The following is a 15,385-nucleotide window of genomic DNA, read 5'->3' as shown; positions in this document are numbered from 1 at the left end:
GTGTATTGTATTTTTATTTCGATGGTTTATAAGATGGTAAATGCAATATATTTTTTGTTTAGTGTGTTGATAATTTTTTTATGTGTAAATAGCTGTGTGTGGAACATCACCTGCAGCTGTGGACGCACTCCATGTTGTTATCATTATGGCCCCGCTTGTTGGTTATTTGCCGGACTTTGCCACCGTGACTGCTCTTATTCCGGTTCCACCTCCGGCTTTCCTGCTACGACATTAGTCAGGCATTAAGTTTGTTTTCTCTTTTAATGACTGAACTAAACAAAACCGAACTGACTGGACGGGACAGAGCTGAAGCGGATAGGACCCCACTGCATCCAGTCTGCGGGAGCTTTTGCCCAGGTAATGACAATTAGTGAATCATTTGTGCCACAGGTAACTGGGTTTACCCTGATTAGACTATGTTAATTGCTGACATCACAGCGTGTTTGTGGCCGACAGGAGCCGAAGACCTGAGGACTGCAACAGGACCTATCTGACCAGCATTTAATGTGCCGGAATTGCCAAATTGATTGCCAGTCTGGCGGCACTTTTAGTAAGTTTTACCTAATGGCTGCTTTGAGTGGTCTTATGGCTGATTAAGTGATTTCGCAAATTATGCTTCTGAGAACCACCAGTTGTTCTACTTATGTGTGTTTTTAAGTAGATCATAAAAACTAACACATTAAACGGTTTTTAATTATTTAGCTCCTACCTCAAATGAATTTTAAGTAAATGATAATTAAATTATATAAATCTTGAAGATTATTTTGGGTTTACACAAATTCTTTTTTACAGTACGATATTTAACAACGAAGAACAAAAAAGGAAGTGCAAATCTTAAATCAGGAATATAAATACTGCATTTTTTCAAAGAGTGGACTTGTAATTCTAATTTTTTTTATCATTTTCATCAACTAAAGGTCACATGAAGTTATGTTCTATTTCTTTTTTTTTGTTAGTGTAAGCAGGAAACAAAAATTGGAGTCCATCCAACTCCTTTGCTCTCAGCATCTCTTTAAATTGTTTTTCCTTCGCCAAGAGCGCATGCTCACCTCGAAAAATTCACTTATCTCGCAGAAGCTGCAGTCGGAAAAAGCTTCCCCATTCTAGGCAGACTGAATCGGGCTGGGGCAAGGCAAACATGTGGGTGCCACACAAAATAGGGAACCTGCACCAACACCCAGATTGTTAAACCAACCCGGCTTTTCAACTATGCGGAGTTATTAAATGCTATGCGAAAAGTTTAATTGAAAACGCTGCCGCGGAACCCGCGGGAATCCCAACGGCAGACTTTTCCATTTCGGGGAAAGCAGAGTTGGGGCTTTGAAAGTAAATTGGATGTCCTTAAATGCGCGCAATTGAAGGCAATTTAGCGATTTTGGACCGGGGCCAAATTTGCATAAACGTATTTAACATTTAAATGTCTTTCCTCCCTTTCAAGTCATGCATAAGTGTTTGGTCCGTCGTAATGTTGCAATTACATATTTGCCTTGACCACAAACAGCAGAATCAAGTAATCTAAGGGGAAATATATGGTTTTAACTACTAGTTGACTTGAATTGAGACCTCTGTCTTTTGCACGTAAATTGTGGTTTCTGGAAACCGAGTTTGACTGGGCCGTTAACAAGCTTGGCTGCCTTTATATTACGTATACGTCGTGATGGCAAGATGTTAACGCCATTTGCAGATAGAGCCCGGCATGAACGATGGGTAAAATATATGCACATTTCACTTAGCCCAACACCAGTACACCAGTACACATTTTCCCACCTGCCGTTGTTGCAGATACCCGCAACTCGCAGCTCGCAATCCAATCTCACTGCCTCTGCCGTTGACAACTTCGGTGACAGTTTGCCGAGTCGTTTGGCTTCCTTTCTTCCGGGCGGCGACTTCTCCGTGTTATTCCCTTTCTGCCACTCGAATGCCCCGCGGCACTGCGCATATTTCCATCTTAAGTATTTTTATAGCTAATGGCCCTTTTAGCTTAATATCAACACACAAGTGACGCCGCCCCAAGCATTTTCATGCGAAGAAGCCCAGGCAAAAAAAAATATATGTGAAAAACAAGCACACACACACACACACACACACGAACGAAAGGCCTGGAGAATTTTTAAATTTTTTATGTATTTTCATAACGATTTTTATGCCTGTCTCAGGATGGGCCGTTGACTCTTTTCCCATGTATTTTTTTGCTAAGGGAAAGGGGAACGCGGGTCGTTTCCTGTGCCAACGCCACCTGTTATCAATTGATTTTTGTGTGCCTGCCAATTGCCAGAGATGCGTGACGCAGAGGAAAAGTGAAACAACAAAATAATTCAGGACGAACCGAATGGTGAGTGCCCGGCACAATACAACTTTAAGGACACCCAGAACATAAAGCTTATTCCTTTTTTTGGGGGAGAGGACCTGCAAACTCAATTTCCCATTTTCCGGCTGGCCCACCTCAAAGTTCAGGCATTGCAAGAAGAGCAGACCGAACAAGTTGCACAGTTGTTGATTGACATGCCAGTGGTGCCGAGAACGACTCCCAGTTCCACTGTCCTCTCGTACCACACTGCGTATACATTATCTATGTATCCTGGCATGCAGCATAAGCGCACAAAGTCCTGGCTCTCCGTGCGTTTGTGTTTGGTCTGTGTGCGCTGAAAACGGTTATTGTTATGTCGAGTCCCACACAGGATGTTCCCCCAGCTGTTTTTCGGTTGTTTGTGTTACAGAGGGAATGGAAAATAGGGGAAAAGAGGGTTCCGTCCTTTGACACCAAACAAAACGTTGGGCTCCGGATTTGGGTTCGATTTTCACTGACCCTTGAGCCAGCCAAATTAGATGTCATTTTGGTGCCCACCCAAATGACCAATTAAGTTTTAAGTTCAACTAATTTTCTAGCCATTGCTCAAGTGCGATACATAGGGGAGAAGTGGGGGTTGTGGGCATGGGTCGGTTGTGGGCACCCCTACGTATATCTTCACAAAATGAAGATTGAATTTTTTTGGTAATGCCATTCGCAAGCAATTACCCTATGTATGATTTATGCCAAATATCAAAGTAAACGAACGCGTTTGCTTTTTGAAATTAACGAATTGGTTTTTCTTGTGCTTGGAAAACCTGGTGAAACTTTATTCAAAGATTTTCAATAGTGTATCAATTAAAGTGAATCGATTAAAAAGGTAAGTGTAATGCATTTTTATTTAGTCAAAGCATTATACTAAATGGAACAATATCGATTTGAACCAAAAAATTTATGCAAACACATTTTTTAATTACTTCTTAAAATGTCTGCGAAAGTTGGTTGTGGGCACCAAAATTGGGTGGGTTGTGGGCACCCGTTTTTTTTTTTTGGCAAATTTTTTTATTACCTACAATTTTTTTAAAAATTGTTTTCAAAATTTGTTTGGAACCCTCTAGAACATTCTTGTAGAAATCTTAGGCTCTTGGAAAAGGATCCTCTCCCGCTGAGAGGGATTATCACTAAGATTTTCACACTTTATTCTTCATTTTTCGGCTTCCAGAATATTCGTAAGATATAGATTATCACTAAGAATTCCACGCTTTATTCTTTATATTTCGGCTTTCAGAATATTCGTGAAATAAATAAATTGTCATTTTGTTGATATTGGTTGCGGTTTTTTTCCATATTATTCCATTTGCAGCATTTTTTCCCAGGGTGCCCACAACCCCCCCAAAAAAAATTTTAGCTAAAAATTACGATTTTACAAAAGTCCATATGAAATTTTTTCGCATGACAAAATCAAGTATGTTTCTTCATAATTAGTTAGCTTAAATCTCTAGCTTTACACAGATACCCATATGTCCAAATAATATGCACTAGTTCGGTAATTATAAGCCAAAAACAAAACTATGCCCACAACCCCCACATCTCCCCTATATATTTATCAGCTAGTATTCCAGTGCTATCATATCTAATGCAAAACAAATTGCCCGTAATATATGCGCCCTTTTTCCGCTCTTTTCTCGCCAACTTTTCCCCTAAGTACAATGCACTTTTTGCAGCCAACTGTTTTGCATATTTCTACAATTTTCATGCTGATAAAAGTGCTTCGTTGGCCCAGTTTGCCCAGTTGTCGCCCTTTTTACCCTGCGTTACTGCGAATTGATTTAATGACTTAAACGGTTTTAGTTTAAATTATTTAATTGTTTCTGTTAAACTTCGCTTTAGCCCCCGTGCGGTTGTAGTTCTTTTTGTGCTGTTAATTGATTTAAATTATTTAGCGGTTGGTGGTTTTTTCTGTGTCCGGTTGAAGCAGTCGAAGCACTCAACTATTTGCAATTTGTATCGGAAGCGATGGTTTCAGACAAATAAAGCTGCGGAAATTGAAAATATTTGTGTGGAGAACCAGATTTAAGTGGATTAACTAACAAATACAAATTTAATAGCTCAAGGCTGTAAAATTTCAACGTTTTTTGCTTTTAGCAAATAATTATGTTTGCGCTCCAGGGGCTCTTCAATTTATATATTCAATTACCCACATCACACATGACATAACAAATAAGTTGCAAGTCAATCAATTAGGCATATCAAGAAAAAAAGTTTGGATTTCTGACATTGTCAAACTGTCAAAGTTCTAATGGGGCGTGAAAAGCCGTGAATGTGTCAGTTTCTGGCTGGAACCCACACACACTCTCCATCGAATTCCCATATATTTGGCCATAATTATGGGAGGCGAGTGACGGGGAACAGATGCATTAAAGCCGCTTAGCCCGGGCCGTGACCGTACATCCCTAAATATGCTTTAAATTTCATTTTGATTATCATAAATGCTTTTTTGTGTCCCTTTTATTTTCTGGGCGCTGCCAAAGGGAGTTCGGTTTGGGGCATTTTTCGGGGTAAAGTTATCACAGATGCGCAGCCATTTGCAAAAAGCGACAAACTTTCACACACAGCGACATGGAAACAGACACACTCACACTCATTTACACACACAAACACACACTCGTATCCTGCGTATGAGATTTGGGTTTTATGGCCTTTTGCTGTTAGCCGCGGCATGTTGCCGCTGCCTGTTTGTTTGTCTGTTTGCTGTCTCTTGTTGGTTAATTTACATTTTCTTGGTAATTAAAATGTGTCTTTACAGCACCCTACCCCCATTTCGTGGCACCAATCGAGCGAAGTCGGGGTGGAAAACTCATTTACATTATTATGTGTGGCAATTTCCAAGATTTTTCTGCCACAACCATTCAAGTTGCCGCAATAATTGCGTGTGCGAGTATGTGGCATAAATAAATTTATTAGTATTGCTCCTTATTCACACATTGTAGATGTTTATTTTGTTACTTCTTTTGTTCTTAATTGGTGGAAAACATTAGCATATCATCATTTTTTCCGCATCAAATTATTCAAGAACAGAGTAACAAATTTTCTTGTTTATAAAATGTTTCCTTGTTTATAAGTTGGTTATATTTATTTAATACCATAAAATATTCAAAATGGATTTCTTAAACTTTGTTATTTATTACCTTGACTTCCTTTCCATTAATTTAAATTGGCTTAAAATGAAAGCAGCGGGGTAGATTTTCATCTGACATGCTGTATATGAAAATTCACTTTCGTTTCACGGTTTTGCTGTCAATTATTTGCCTTAATTTATGCGATTTCCAGTCAAGAGATTTTCCATAAATTATACATTCAATGAAATTATTATTTATGATTGGTGAAAATGCAATTAATATGATAATAGGTCGTATAATTTAAATGAGTTTACTTCAACCGAACTAGTTCGGCATTAGCATTTCCTGCTTCCTGTCGTTCAATGAAAATGGGTAGTAATTAGATTTTTGCAAAACAATAATAAACGACAGCCAATTTAATTTTCAGCTTATTAAAATAGGTTTAAAGTGAAATAAAATGCTCGCCATGCTGTCGATTGCCCAAATAGTTAAGCCCCATGAAAACAATTCGATTTTTGTAAATATATTTATCGGGAAAAATAGAGTAATTAAATAAAATCATTACACAGCCTGGGTGATTTGAAGTATTTGTTTTGGGAAGAACACTCGAGGCGTGCGCGAAGTCAAGGGGCAGCAACATAAGTCAACACTAATGCCGGCAAATAATGAAAAGAAATGGCCAGCGACTGTTAACTGGGCCGAGAGCAAAACAAAGGCCCAACCGATGCCCCAACCAGTCGGAAGTGAGCTCCCATTTGCCCCATTCCTTAAAACTGAGTGGCATTAGAGGCGCTTAGCAGCCACGTTCCGAGTAATCCGCGTGCCAGGCTGGAGACCGGAATCTATTTGGGAAAACCCAAGGAAACGGAGGAAATTCCCAGCTCTTATTATTGACAGCAAAAGGAGGAGGCCGATGGGGGAGTGTCAGTGAGTGGACGAGGCGCTCAGAGGAACAATTAGGAACTTAGACCGGCCAAGATTGTAAAGTTCTGGCTACAGTGAAGCGAAATTGGAACGACCCAAAAATTGTTACATTTCTCATCCGTTTTTTACTGCCATTTGACACTTTGCTTCCTGTATTTCTATTTGTTTTCTTCGTCTCTATCAATGCCTTGAAAAATGTTCCTAATTAAACGCTTGGAGATTTTATGGTATCTGTCGTTTGGTTTGCAGCGACTTTCGATCCAAAAGCCTCCCAGCTGAGCAATTTTTAATTTGTTGCAAATCATTTTTTATGTAAATGACCAGATCCTTGGAGGCAGCAGGAACTCCTTGGAGGGCAATTAGAGAATGTTTGGTGGTCTTGTCCCATTGCTTCTTTTTATCCTCGCAAAACTTTTGTCATCAGACAGGGGGACCTAGAAAAAAATTAATTTCAGGCAATAATTTTAAAGTTGAGGTCGACTCATGAATCTTGTTTGGGTTTTAAAAGCACTTCTCTTGGTTAGTAGATAAACAGCAAATAAAACAAGGAAAAATATTCCCAAAAAATTATACAAAATGGAGACCTTAAGCTAGTTTTAGCAGTTCACCTTAAGCTGGCAAAAGTCAAAGGTCTAGCGACCTTAGGAAACATTTAAATTGTTGGCAAAATATTACTCAAAATTCCATTGGCGAACTTAGAGAACAGTAGAGAATATTAGACAGCCAATTAAGTACGAATCGCCCTGGGGTCCAATAAAAAAGTTGCGAAAATGGGAAATTGTTTAGAGTTAGAGAAACGGAAATCTAATTATGAACAAAGGAGACTCAAATGGACAGCCAATTTGTGCACACATTCTTTTTGCTTTATGTAACCTGAAAGCGCCTCGAGTCCGGTTTCGATACTCGACTTTTTCTCTCTCTTTGTCTCCTTCTCTCTCTGTCAAGTTAATGCAAAATGAAATATTTTTATTTTTCATTGAAGGCCCGCGCCCATCAAATGCAAAGGAGCGGGAAAAAGAGATTGAGCCAAGCAGTTCGCAGAAGGAAATTCGTTTGTCGATAAGGCTTAGTGGGGAGAAATGAATGGTGAAGCGGCATAATTTCGCATCCGAGCGAAACTAATTTCGAATTCAGCACACACGACCAAACGCTTCCGAGAGATGTTTTTCAGGTATTAGGCTTTCCGATACCTCTGCTTACCAACTTACATTAAATATTTAATTAAACAGTTTGGTCTTTACGGTTAAAGTTAAAGAAAAACAATTTATATCTAAATAACATAACTAATATTATGTGCTGGCCTTAAATTTATTGTTAAATATTTTCCGTAACGCCATTTATAAAATCACTTTAATCTAAACCGTACAACAAAAATAAGTATAAAGTAATAATTTAGATATACAATATAACAAATAATTTATAAGCTGAAAAATAATTTTTAATTAAAAATCTATATAAAATTGTATTATGACAAATTTATTAATTTATTCCTGAACAGCAGAACTGTTCAGGTACTTAAACAAATGTTTGTCCAAACTGTTAGCTTGTTGCTAACCATGGCCAAAATAACCCAGTCGATTTTCGACTAGGCCAAGCATTGCGTGTCTTTAAAGCCTGTCCAACAACCGAAAGACTTAAGCCAGAATTTTCGGGTATAAGTGGCCGTTGGGGTATGAAATATGCACAGGCCACAAATGCAGCTCCTTTGAGCCGCCGAAGTCGAAGTTTCTGGCCAGAGTTTTGGTGTTGAGCCTTCGCTTAGGCTGCTTATTAAATGTCCCTGGCAGGAACAAGGTGGGCGGGAATATAAACACCTTAACCACGCCCCGTTTTACGGCCTCTACGTGGGCCGGGCATTGAACAGGCTTTTATTTGGGCTTTTGGCCAGGGGAAAGCGTACGGAAAGTAAAAAGGATTCCCTTGGCGAAAGCAGCTTTATAAGAAGTTGATTTTGTCTGCTTTTGGCCTCTCGAAATTTCTATTTGTTTCACAGCCTCAAAAAAAAAAAACGAAAGCGAAAGTGAAAGTGAAGGCGGTTGGGCGGTTGAGAGGGTTAAAAATACCCGAATGAAACCAATTGAAATATTTATTTGCTTTCATAAATGAAATTGAAAATGATTTTCCCGGCCTGAGTTGGGTTCAATTTTTCCGTTCTCGTTTTCCCCTGCTTTTTTCCTCTCGCTTCACTTGCCTCGATATTTGCAGTGTGGCAATATAATTGGCGGCGAATAGCAACGTTATTTGAAATATTTATGGTCTTCGTTCCGAGTGAGGATTGTGGTTAATGGAAACCGAAGGGAAATGGCAATTTCCAGGCTATTCGTATTTTCATATCCACTTGGCTATTTCCCGATATGCCAATATATTTGCACAATAACTTTTAATGTGCGAGTATTGTGTGACGTATGGATACTTACATGTCAAAATTAACCTATTAAATATGTTTGTATGCGTTATTAAATATATTATATTACTTATTGTAACATAGGTATTTTGTTTTAATATTCTCTTTTACACTATAAGCTTTGAACTATTGTTATTATTTCTGATTTTATTTTGATTTATAGGTAATATCATAAAGTACTTCTCCCGTTTCGAAACTTTCTTAAACATAATGAATAACTTATTGAAGTCCCATTGGATTGTGTGATAAATTGTATATAACTCTCTTGTTTCGCATTTCCCCCATTTTCGCTTTAAATTCTTTAAAACTTTCATTCGCAATAACTTCCACGAAGCGGTAATGATATTATATAACAATGGAAACACCTGGGAAACTTCCCCGTTTTCCGCGTCAGACAGTTCAACCTTCTCCGATTCTTATCCCATTTCCATTGTCAACTCGGAGGACATTTTCCCTTTCGCTGGCCCCGACTTTAAAAACCGCAGTCAATGGCCTTCGCCCCCGGCTGACAGCCTTCAACATCAATTCTCGAAACGAAACATAAAACTTTTTCCTATGAATGAGGATGGCCGAGGTGGTTCGATGGGTGAGAGGGATGGAGAGGGGGAGGTGCCTTAACCAACAACCGATATCAGTATAATATAACAACATAACTTTCTGAACTTTATGAGCGCCGATTGCTGTTGTCATTTCACTTGGCTGCCGTTAATGTTTCTCCATGTTGTGGTTGTTGCTGTTTTTCATCCTGCGGCAAAAGTTGAAGAAGTTTCGAGCGCGGTTTTTGCGAAACTTTTGTCTTTTGATTTCGCCTGGCAAAACAGAGGCGAACAAGAAGAGTTTTCTTTCGAGTGAAAAGTTGTTGTCGATTTGTTGTGGTTTGCCTGCGTCGCTTCTTCTTTACTCTGGGTTAGGATTTTGTTTGTCAATGCAAAACCCCATACGAGTATATCGATTTACAGGCCACAAAGAGTGCCAATATCATATCGTATTCCCGATTACTGCACCTGTAATTAATCACATTTGCATGCGGCTCGGGTTTCACTCATTATGCACACACAGCAACACGCCACATGGAAGAATGGTCCTTTTTCATGTGGATTTCGTCGTGACAGCTCTGCTGAAATCCAATGCCGCAATGCCGCACAGATGCGTGCCCCACACTTTTGTGGGCGAGTGTGCTCCATATGGCTCATTGCCTGATTTGATTGATCCAACTGGTGACACCTCTCTGGGGGCTTAGACCGGGGTTAAATTGAATATGATGTGCAGGCGGATATGGGGCTTTCCCCAGCTGTGTCCTCGTGCATTTGTCTAAAATGTCAAATATAAATATTTGTGTGCTTCTTGTTTGTATTTCGTATTCGGGTTTCTAATAAACATTGCGTTTAGAAGGCGAGTCGAAATTGCGACGATAAATCGAGATGCTGGAGGCGTGTCACGTTTGCGTATTTACATGAAGACAACAGGACCAACACACACACAGTCAAACACACCCACGCACACACATAAAGATCCTTTCTATTGGCTGCTTATAGATGCTACTCCTGTTGCTGATGTTTGCACTTTGGCCCCGAATTGTTTTGGGTTTCCATTAATTACATTGTCAATAGATTTGAATTTGGGTGGGCGTACGCGCATGTGTCCTTCTTTGTGTAGTTAATGAACTGAATGTACTTCTGCGACGGGATGGTAATTGATAGGGATTTTCAGCTGGATAAACTGGACCGCCTCACAAAAGGCGCAACAATGGTCTTTTGCGGTCAAAGTTTACGCTCAATGACTTCTGCTTCTTGAGAATTTATATGGATTAGGGATGTTTAATTAATGAGCTTTGTTTGTGTGTGACCAGGGAATTGAAAGGGGTCTTTAACTTCTCCATTGAGCTTGTCGAACAAGAAGTTAATTATAATCAGTAGGAAAAACATTTATTCTTGTGATTTATAAATGTGGCTTTTCCCAGATATTTCCCCTTTTTTGGCTGCCATTGATTTTCCTAACAAATGAATAAATAAATGCTTTTGGCTTTGCAGCAGCTGTAAAACAAAAAGAAAATCTTATAGCCAACCGTGCGTATACGTTATATCCTCATAAATGCAATCCCGCTACTCCCGGCGGAAAATAAACATGGCGCGGTGCTTCTACTCCTACAAATCCTTCAAAAAGCCAACTTAAGCTGACACAAACACACTTGCACATGCACACGTTAACACACAGACACACACACACCAACGGGACCAGGACATAACATACATTAACGTATCAATGGCTTATTGGAGGAGCAGGCAACTCGACTATATCCCCATATAAATAACTCTCCTCCACTTCCAAATGTGTCTCCCGCCAGTTCTTTATTTTTTTTTTCTGTTTTGGAGGTTGAGTACGTGTTCAAGTTGAAATCCAATGCCAGCCTATTGGCAGGCCTAAAAAATTTGCCATTTCGGTGAGCTTGTTGTTATTCAAGGGCAGTCAACCTGTGTAATTAATGAATAATAATACCACGACAAAATTGTGGGTTTGATAACCAAATCAAGTTAAGGCCAATCGTTCTTATTAAAAAGTAAAACTCTGCAAATCTTTATAGAAGTGAAAATGTGTATAAACATATTTTCAACTTTGTAGTGCGCTTTAACCCAAACTAAAATAACCCCACAGAAATAACCAACCAAATCTGACCGCAGTGACCAGTGAAAATGGAGTCGCGCCTAAAGAACAAGGACATACAAATTGCGAGTATACCCAACTGGCTGGCCGTTAAGGCCAACAAAATGGATTTGGGGCATTAAAAATCAGTTTCGGCTGCCAAAATGTAAAAGCATAATAGCGAATCAATAAAGCCCCAGCCAAGTGGGGTTGGGTTGGTTGGTTGTCGGTAAATGTGTCGGTGGGTTTGGTCAAGTGCCGAGTGTAGGTGATATATTTTCCAGCCAGTCGAATTTTCCGGAGCTAAAAAAAAATAACGGTGGATTGAACCTTGAATACTTCTCATTTAATCAGTCATTAAAATTTAAAAAAAAAAATTAATATCCTGTTGCTTTAAGTCCTTAAGCCTAATTAAGGTTTTACTTGGTACATTTTCAGCAAATTGTAAAACATTTTCCCTTCCAAAAAAAAAGACGGAAACAGTCTCTATCAGGCATAACAATTGTTTTCTTCACAGTCTAATATGAACATCAGTTCCAATGTATTATAACATTTCAATTGTTAAGCCATGGTAAATTTAATGTGGTTAACTTTCTCTCCATATACGAGAATTTTTATACATTTTTACAACAGATTGCAAAACCAAAGAAAGAAACAGCAAAATGGACTTGAAATCAATAATAATTGCCATCGTTTTTGTGACATTGATCACATTTACCATTTCTTACAATAAAGGTACAAAGCTAAATGTTATAAGTAAGACATACACCCTATTTTAAACAATTTTTTTGCAGAAAAATGTGATGACCCTTTTAGTGAGAGGATATATGAAAAAGATGAAAAGTCACGAATCTACTGTAATGCATGGTTTACGAGATTTACATTTAGGGAAAATCAATGTCAACGATTTTTTTATAACGGTTGCAATGCCACAAGAAACATTTTTCAAACGATTGAGGAATGTAAAGCTGCATGTAAAAAATAAATGCCCCGCATATTATTAAATTACTTTGCGAGGCCTAGTTTACAAATTAGACCTTTAATCAGGACAAGTAAGAGTGTGTTCAATTCATTTATGGTGGATGTGTTAACAAAAAAAACTATTTTGCTGCAAAGGAGCAATGTGAATATTATTGCAAATATCAGTTTTCATTGAATGAGTTTATTCAATACGAAAGTTTAAAAACGTCCAAAATGGAACATAAATACAAATGCAACAATAAAATGGTTAACAAATATGTTGGAAAAGTTAATCTTACTTTCAATGCCCTTCTAAAGCTAATCTGAGCTGATAAAAATTGAATTAGCTATACTTTAACTAAATTATCTGACTTTTAAATAAGTATTTATTATGCCCTTTTTTTTGGGCATAATGATGCCTAGTATATATATAGACAAGGCGATACAAGATGGAACCCAAACTAAAAGCGTGTTAAAAGCTTTTGCAGGGGTATGATTTTTAGATGGACCTTTTATAAGAACACATGTATGAAATACCTTGATGGTGGGTGTGGTCACTCACTAAACAGATTTATTACAAAGGAAGAATGTGAATCATCTTGCAAAAATAATACACGTTAAAAGGGTTTAAAGTGAGAAAATTAAATGTGTCTAATAAAAAATGTCAACAAAAATAAAAGAAACGTTAGTCTTACTTTCAGAGCCTTTACATTTCTAGAGCTATTCCAAGTTGAGTTTGAAAAGAGTTTGTGTTAAGCCTTGACTATAATAATATATCGATATCGGGCACTAAAGTAGAACTCGTTTGTCGGATTAAAAGTGTAAAATTATACTTTTTAAAACAAAACATCGAAGAAAGGTGTTTGTATTTAGTAAGGAAACGTCAATTGTTACATAAACTGTACATAACATGTTGTACCCTCTAAAAGACTATATCAATTCAATGAGCTACACTATAATTCGATTATCTGTTCTTGTATACTTAAAAATAAGCATTTAAGTTTCTTTTGGCCATAATCTTGCTTAGTATATTACGAGAAGGCGATATAAGATGGAACCCAAACTAATTTTCATCACTATTGTTTTACTGATATTTCCGATTATTTCTTTTGCATATGATAAAGGTCAGACTCGTAGACTACTTCTAGTTTGATTCGCACTAACGTCTCATTTATATTTATAGAAAAATGTGATGCTCCACCCGCTGTTAGAAGCCCTTGCTTGGCCATGACTATGAAATGGAGCTTTTATAAAAACCACTGTATTGAATACCTTGATGGTGGATGTGGTCGCTCTAAAAACAGATTTTCTACAAAGGAGGAATGCGAATCATCTTGCAAAAAATAATACGCATTAAGACAGTTTATTTGAAAAGAAATAAAGAAATGAGAACATTCAGTATGTCTAATGAAAAATATGAGCAAAAATAAAAGAAAAAGTCTAAATTTCAATGCCCCTAAATTTCGAGAGCTATTTCAGCTAAGTTTGACAAAAGGGTCATGCTAAAACCTTTTGAGTAATATTATGTGGAGTTATCGGGCACAAAAGAAGAATTATTTGCCCAGACTTAAAGTATAAAATTATAAATGTATAAATAAATAAATTGCTTGTAACTTTTGAATACAAATATAATTTTTGGTCCATACAATTCCATCCATGAAATTAAAATGTGCTGTTAATTGGTTTCGCTTATATTTGCGACATTTGAAAGCTGATTTGCTGTGACATCGTTTAAAATTAGGCTTCCACATCTAAAGGTAATAGAAGCATGGGCCACCGAATGGTTTGGCTCCTCCTTGCATTCGCATTCCTGTATGTGGGATTTGCCTGGGATCAAGAGGGTAAGCACTAAATGCATTCAAATGCATTTCATATTCACTGGCTTCCCCCAAGCGAAGTGTGATAAGAAGCCGACGGTGACGGGAACGTGTAAGGACTACAAAATCAAGTGGTTCTACTCCAAAAGCCTCAAGGAGTGCATTATGTTTCACTGGGGCGGTTGCGACCCAACGGAGAATATGTTCGATTCCGGAAGCGATTGTGAAACTCAGTGCATGGGCTTAGGTGAGGTAAAGTACGACCCTAAATCGTAGTTACGACCTCTGCGCTGCCAAAGTTATCAAAACCAACGACAAATTCGATGGAAATCTAAAATGAATTTAAATTCAGAGTACGTAGTTTTCTTGCTCTTATTTTTGGCAAGGGTGTGGGCCTATAATTCACGTAAGTTATAACCGAATGCCAGCTGATTTATGATAATACCAGACCTACATCTGCCAGAGAAATGTGATGATTTGCCTAGTCAAACTGGACCCTGTAAGGCCTCGTTTCGAATGTGGCGCTTTATCAAGGAGCGAATGGAGTGCGAGTCCTTCACCTACGGAGGATGTCTGAGCACAAATAATATTTTCGAGCTGGAATCGGACTGCAAAGAGCAGTGCCTGAGCTGAAGCCGCAATTCAAATATAAACATTTATGCCCCCTGAGGATGGCCGTCCATTGTGTGCCACAAAATAAAAGTTTCCAGCTGCTGGGAAGTTTTTGACGCTTTACGCTCTCTTTCCGAAAATATGATTTGTCTGCAAAGTTGAAATAGATTTTCAAACAATTTTCGGGTATATATTTTCGGCGCGAACGGCGCTATGCAAATGAACTGCAGTCGAGTTTTGATTTATGCTGATGGAAAATTGAGTTGCCGTAAACAATATTATATAGTCGGCCTTGCCACTGAACGGGGGTGGCGGTGTTATAATAGGCTTGAAATCTGGCACCCGGCGATTTTCACTCAAATGCATTTTGTGCATTTTCCATTGGCCAGCGTACACTGAGCGTATGCCTAATCATCAGTCAGCGAGATGATCAACTCGACCCGCCACGCCCTGTGCCGCCCCCTCAATTCATTCAGTTCGTGGCTAGTAACCTTCGATACCGCTGTGGCTGACCCCCACTCAATATGCAGGTCCCAACACAAATTAAAACCCGGGAATACAGTAGCTGCCAACTGTGTTATTGTGTGTTTGCTCGCTGTCGCTTATTAGATTTTCCGACAAC

The 15,385-nt window shown here is 38.5% G+C and overlaps 2 protein-coding genes and 2 long non-coding RNA genes across 5 annotated transcripts; all 4 read left to right on the top strand.

Annotated features, from left to right (window-relative positions):
* The first annotated feature begins 11,971 nt into the window (after nucleotides 1–11,971).
* LOC108097832 lies at nucleotides 11,972–12,430 on the top strand. The gene is made up of 2 exons (XR_001771805.2): nucleotides 11,972–12,109; nucleotides 12,169–12,430. It is a non-coding gene; the product is annotated as an uncharacterized LOC108097832 (long non-coding RNA).
* Nucleotides 12,431–13,344: 914 nt separating this feature from the next.
* LOC108097835 lies at nucleotides 13,345–13,785 on the top strand. The gene is made up of 2 exons (XR_001771806.1): nucleotides 13,345–13,458; nucleotides 13,518–13,785. It is a non-coding gene; the product is annotated as an uncharacterized LOC108097835 (long non-coding RNA).
* Nucleotides 13,786–14,060: 275 nt separating this feature from the next.
* On the top strand, nucleotides 14,061–14,511 carry LOC108097828 (kunitz-type serine protease inhibitor BmKTT-2-like). Of its 2 annotated transcripts, none has more exons than XM_017200352.2 (2): nucleotides 14,061–14,175; nucleotides 14,228–14,511. In XM_017200352.2, exons 1-2 carry the CDS (start codon nucleotides 14,103–14,105, stop codon nucleotides 14,425–14,427), a joined length of 273 nt encoding a protein of 90 aa, XP_017055841.1. In that variant the 5' UTR covers nucleotides 14,061–14,102; the 3' UTR covers nucleotides 14,428–14,511. The 2 variants fall into 2 exon arrangements, with proteins under 2 accessions (XP_017055841.1, XP_017055842.1); XM_017200353.2 differs by having other exon boundaries at nucleotides 14,085–14,175; nucleotides 14,233–14,511.
* LOC108097830 (isoinhibitor K-like) lies at nucleotides 14,459–14,903 on the top strand. Its single transcript, XM_017200354.2, has 2 exons — nucleotides 14,459–14,557; nucleotides 14,615–14,903. Exons 1-2 carry the CDS (start codon nucleotides 14,488–14,490, stop codon nucleotides 14,782–14,784), a joined length of 240 nt encoding a protein of 79 aa, XP_017055843.1. The 5' UTR covers nucleotides 14,459–14,487; the 3' UTR covers nucleotides 14,785–14,903.
* The last annotated feature ends 482 nt before the right edge of the window (nucleotides 14,904–15,385 follow it).

Source organism: Drosophila ficusphila, unplaced genomic scaffold (genome assembly GCF_018152265.1).
Source record: "Drosophila ficusphila isolate 14025-0441.05 unplaced genomic scaffold, ASM1815226v1 contig_350, whole genome shotgun sequence".
Lineage (NCBI taxonomy): Eukaryota > Metazoa > Arthropoda > Insecta > Diptera > Drosophilidae > Drosophila > Drosophila ficusphila.
The sequence above is the reverse complement of the archived record's forward strand: the minus strand, read 5'-3'. Positions and strand labels throughout refer to the sequence as shown.

What these genes read in the sequence shown, in the direction of transcription:
- LOC108097828 (XM_017200352.2), top strand. Translation starts at nt 14,103, where the DNA reads ATGGGCCACCGAATGGTTTGGCTCCTCCTTGCATTCGCATTCCTGTAT. An exon ending in ATTTGCCTGGGATCAAGAGG is followed by an intron (nt 14,176 to 14,227) that starts GTAAGCACTAAA and finishes GCTTCCCCCAAG; the next exon opens with CGAAGTGTGATAAGAAGCCG.
- LOC108097830 (XM_017200354.2), top strand. Translation starts at nt 14,488, where the DNA reads ATGAATTTAAATTCAGAGTACGTAGTTTTCTTGCTCTTATTTTTGGCA. An exon ending in GGTGTGGGCCTATAATTCAC is followed by an intron (nt 14,558 to 14,614) that starts GTAAGTTATAAC and finishes TACATCTGCCAG; the next exon opens with AGAAATGTGATGATTTGCCT.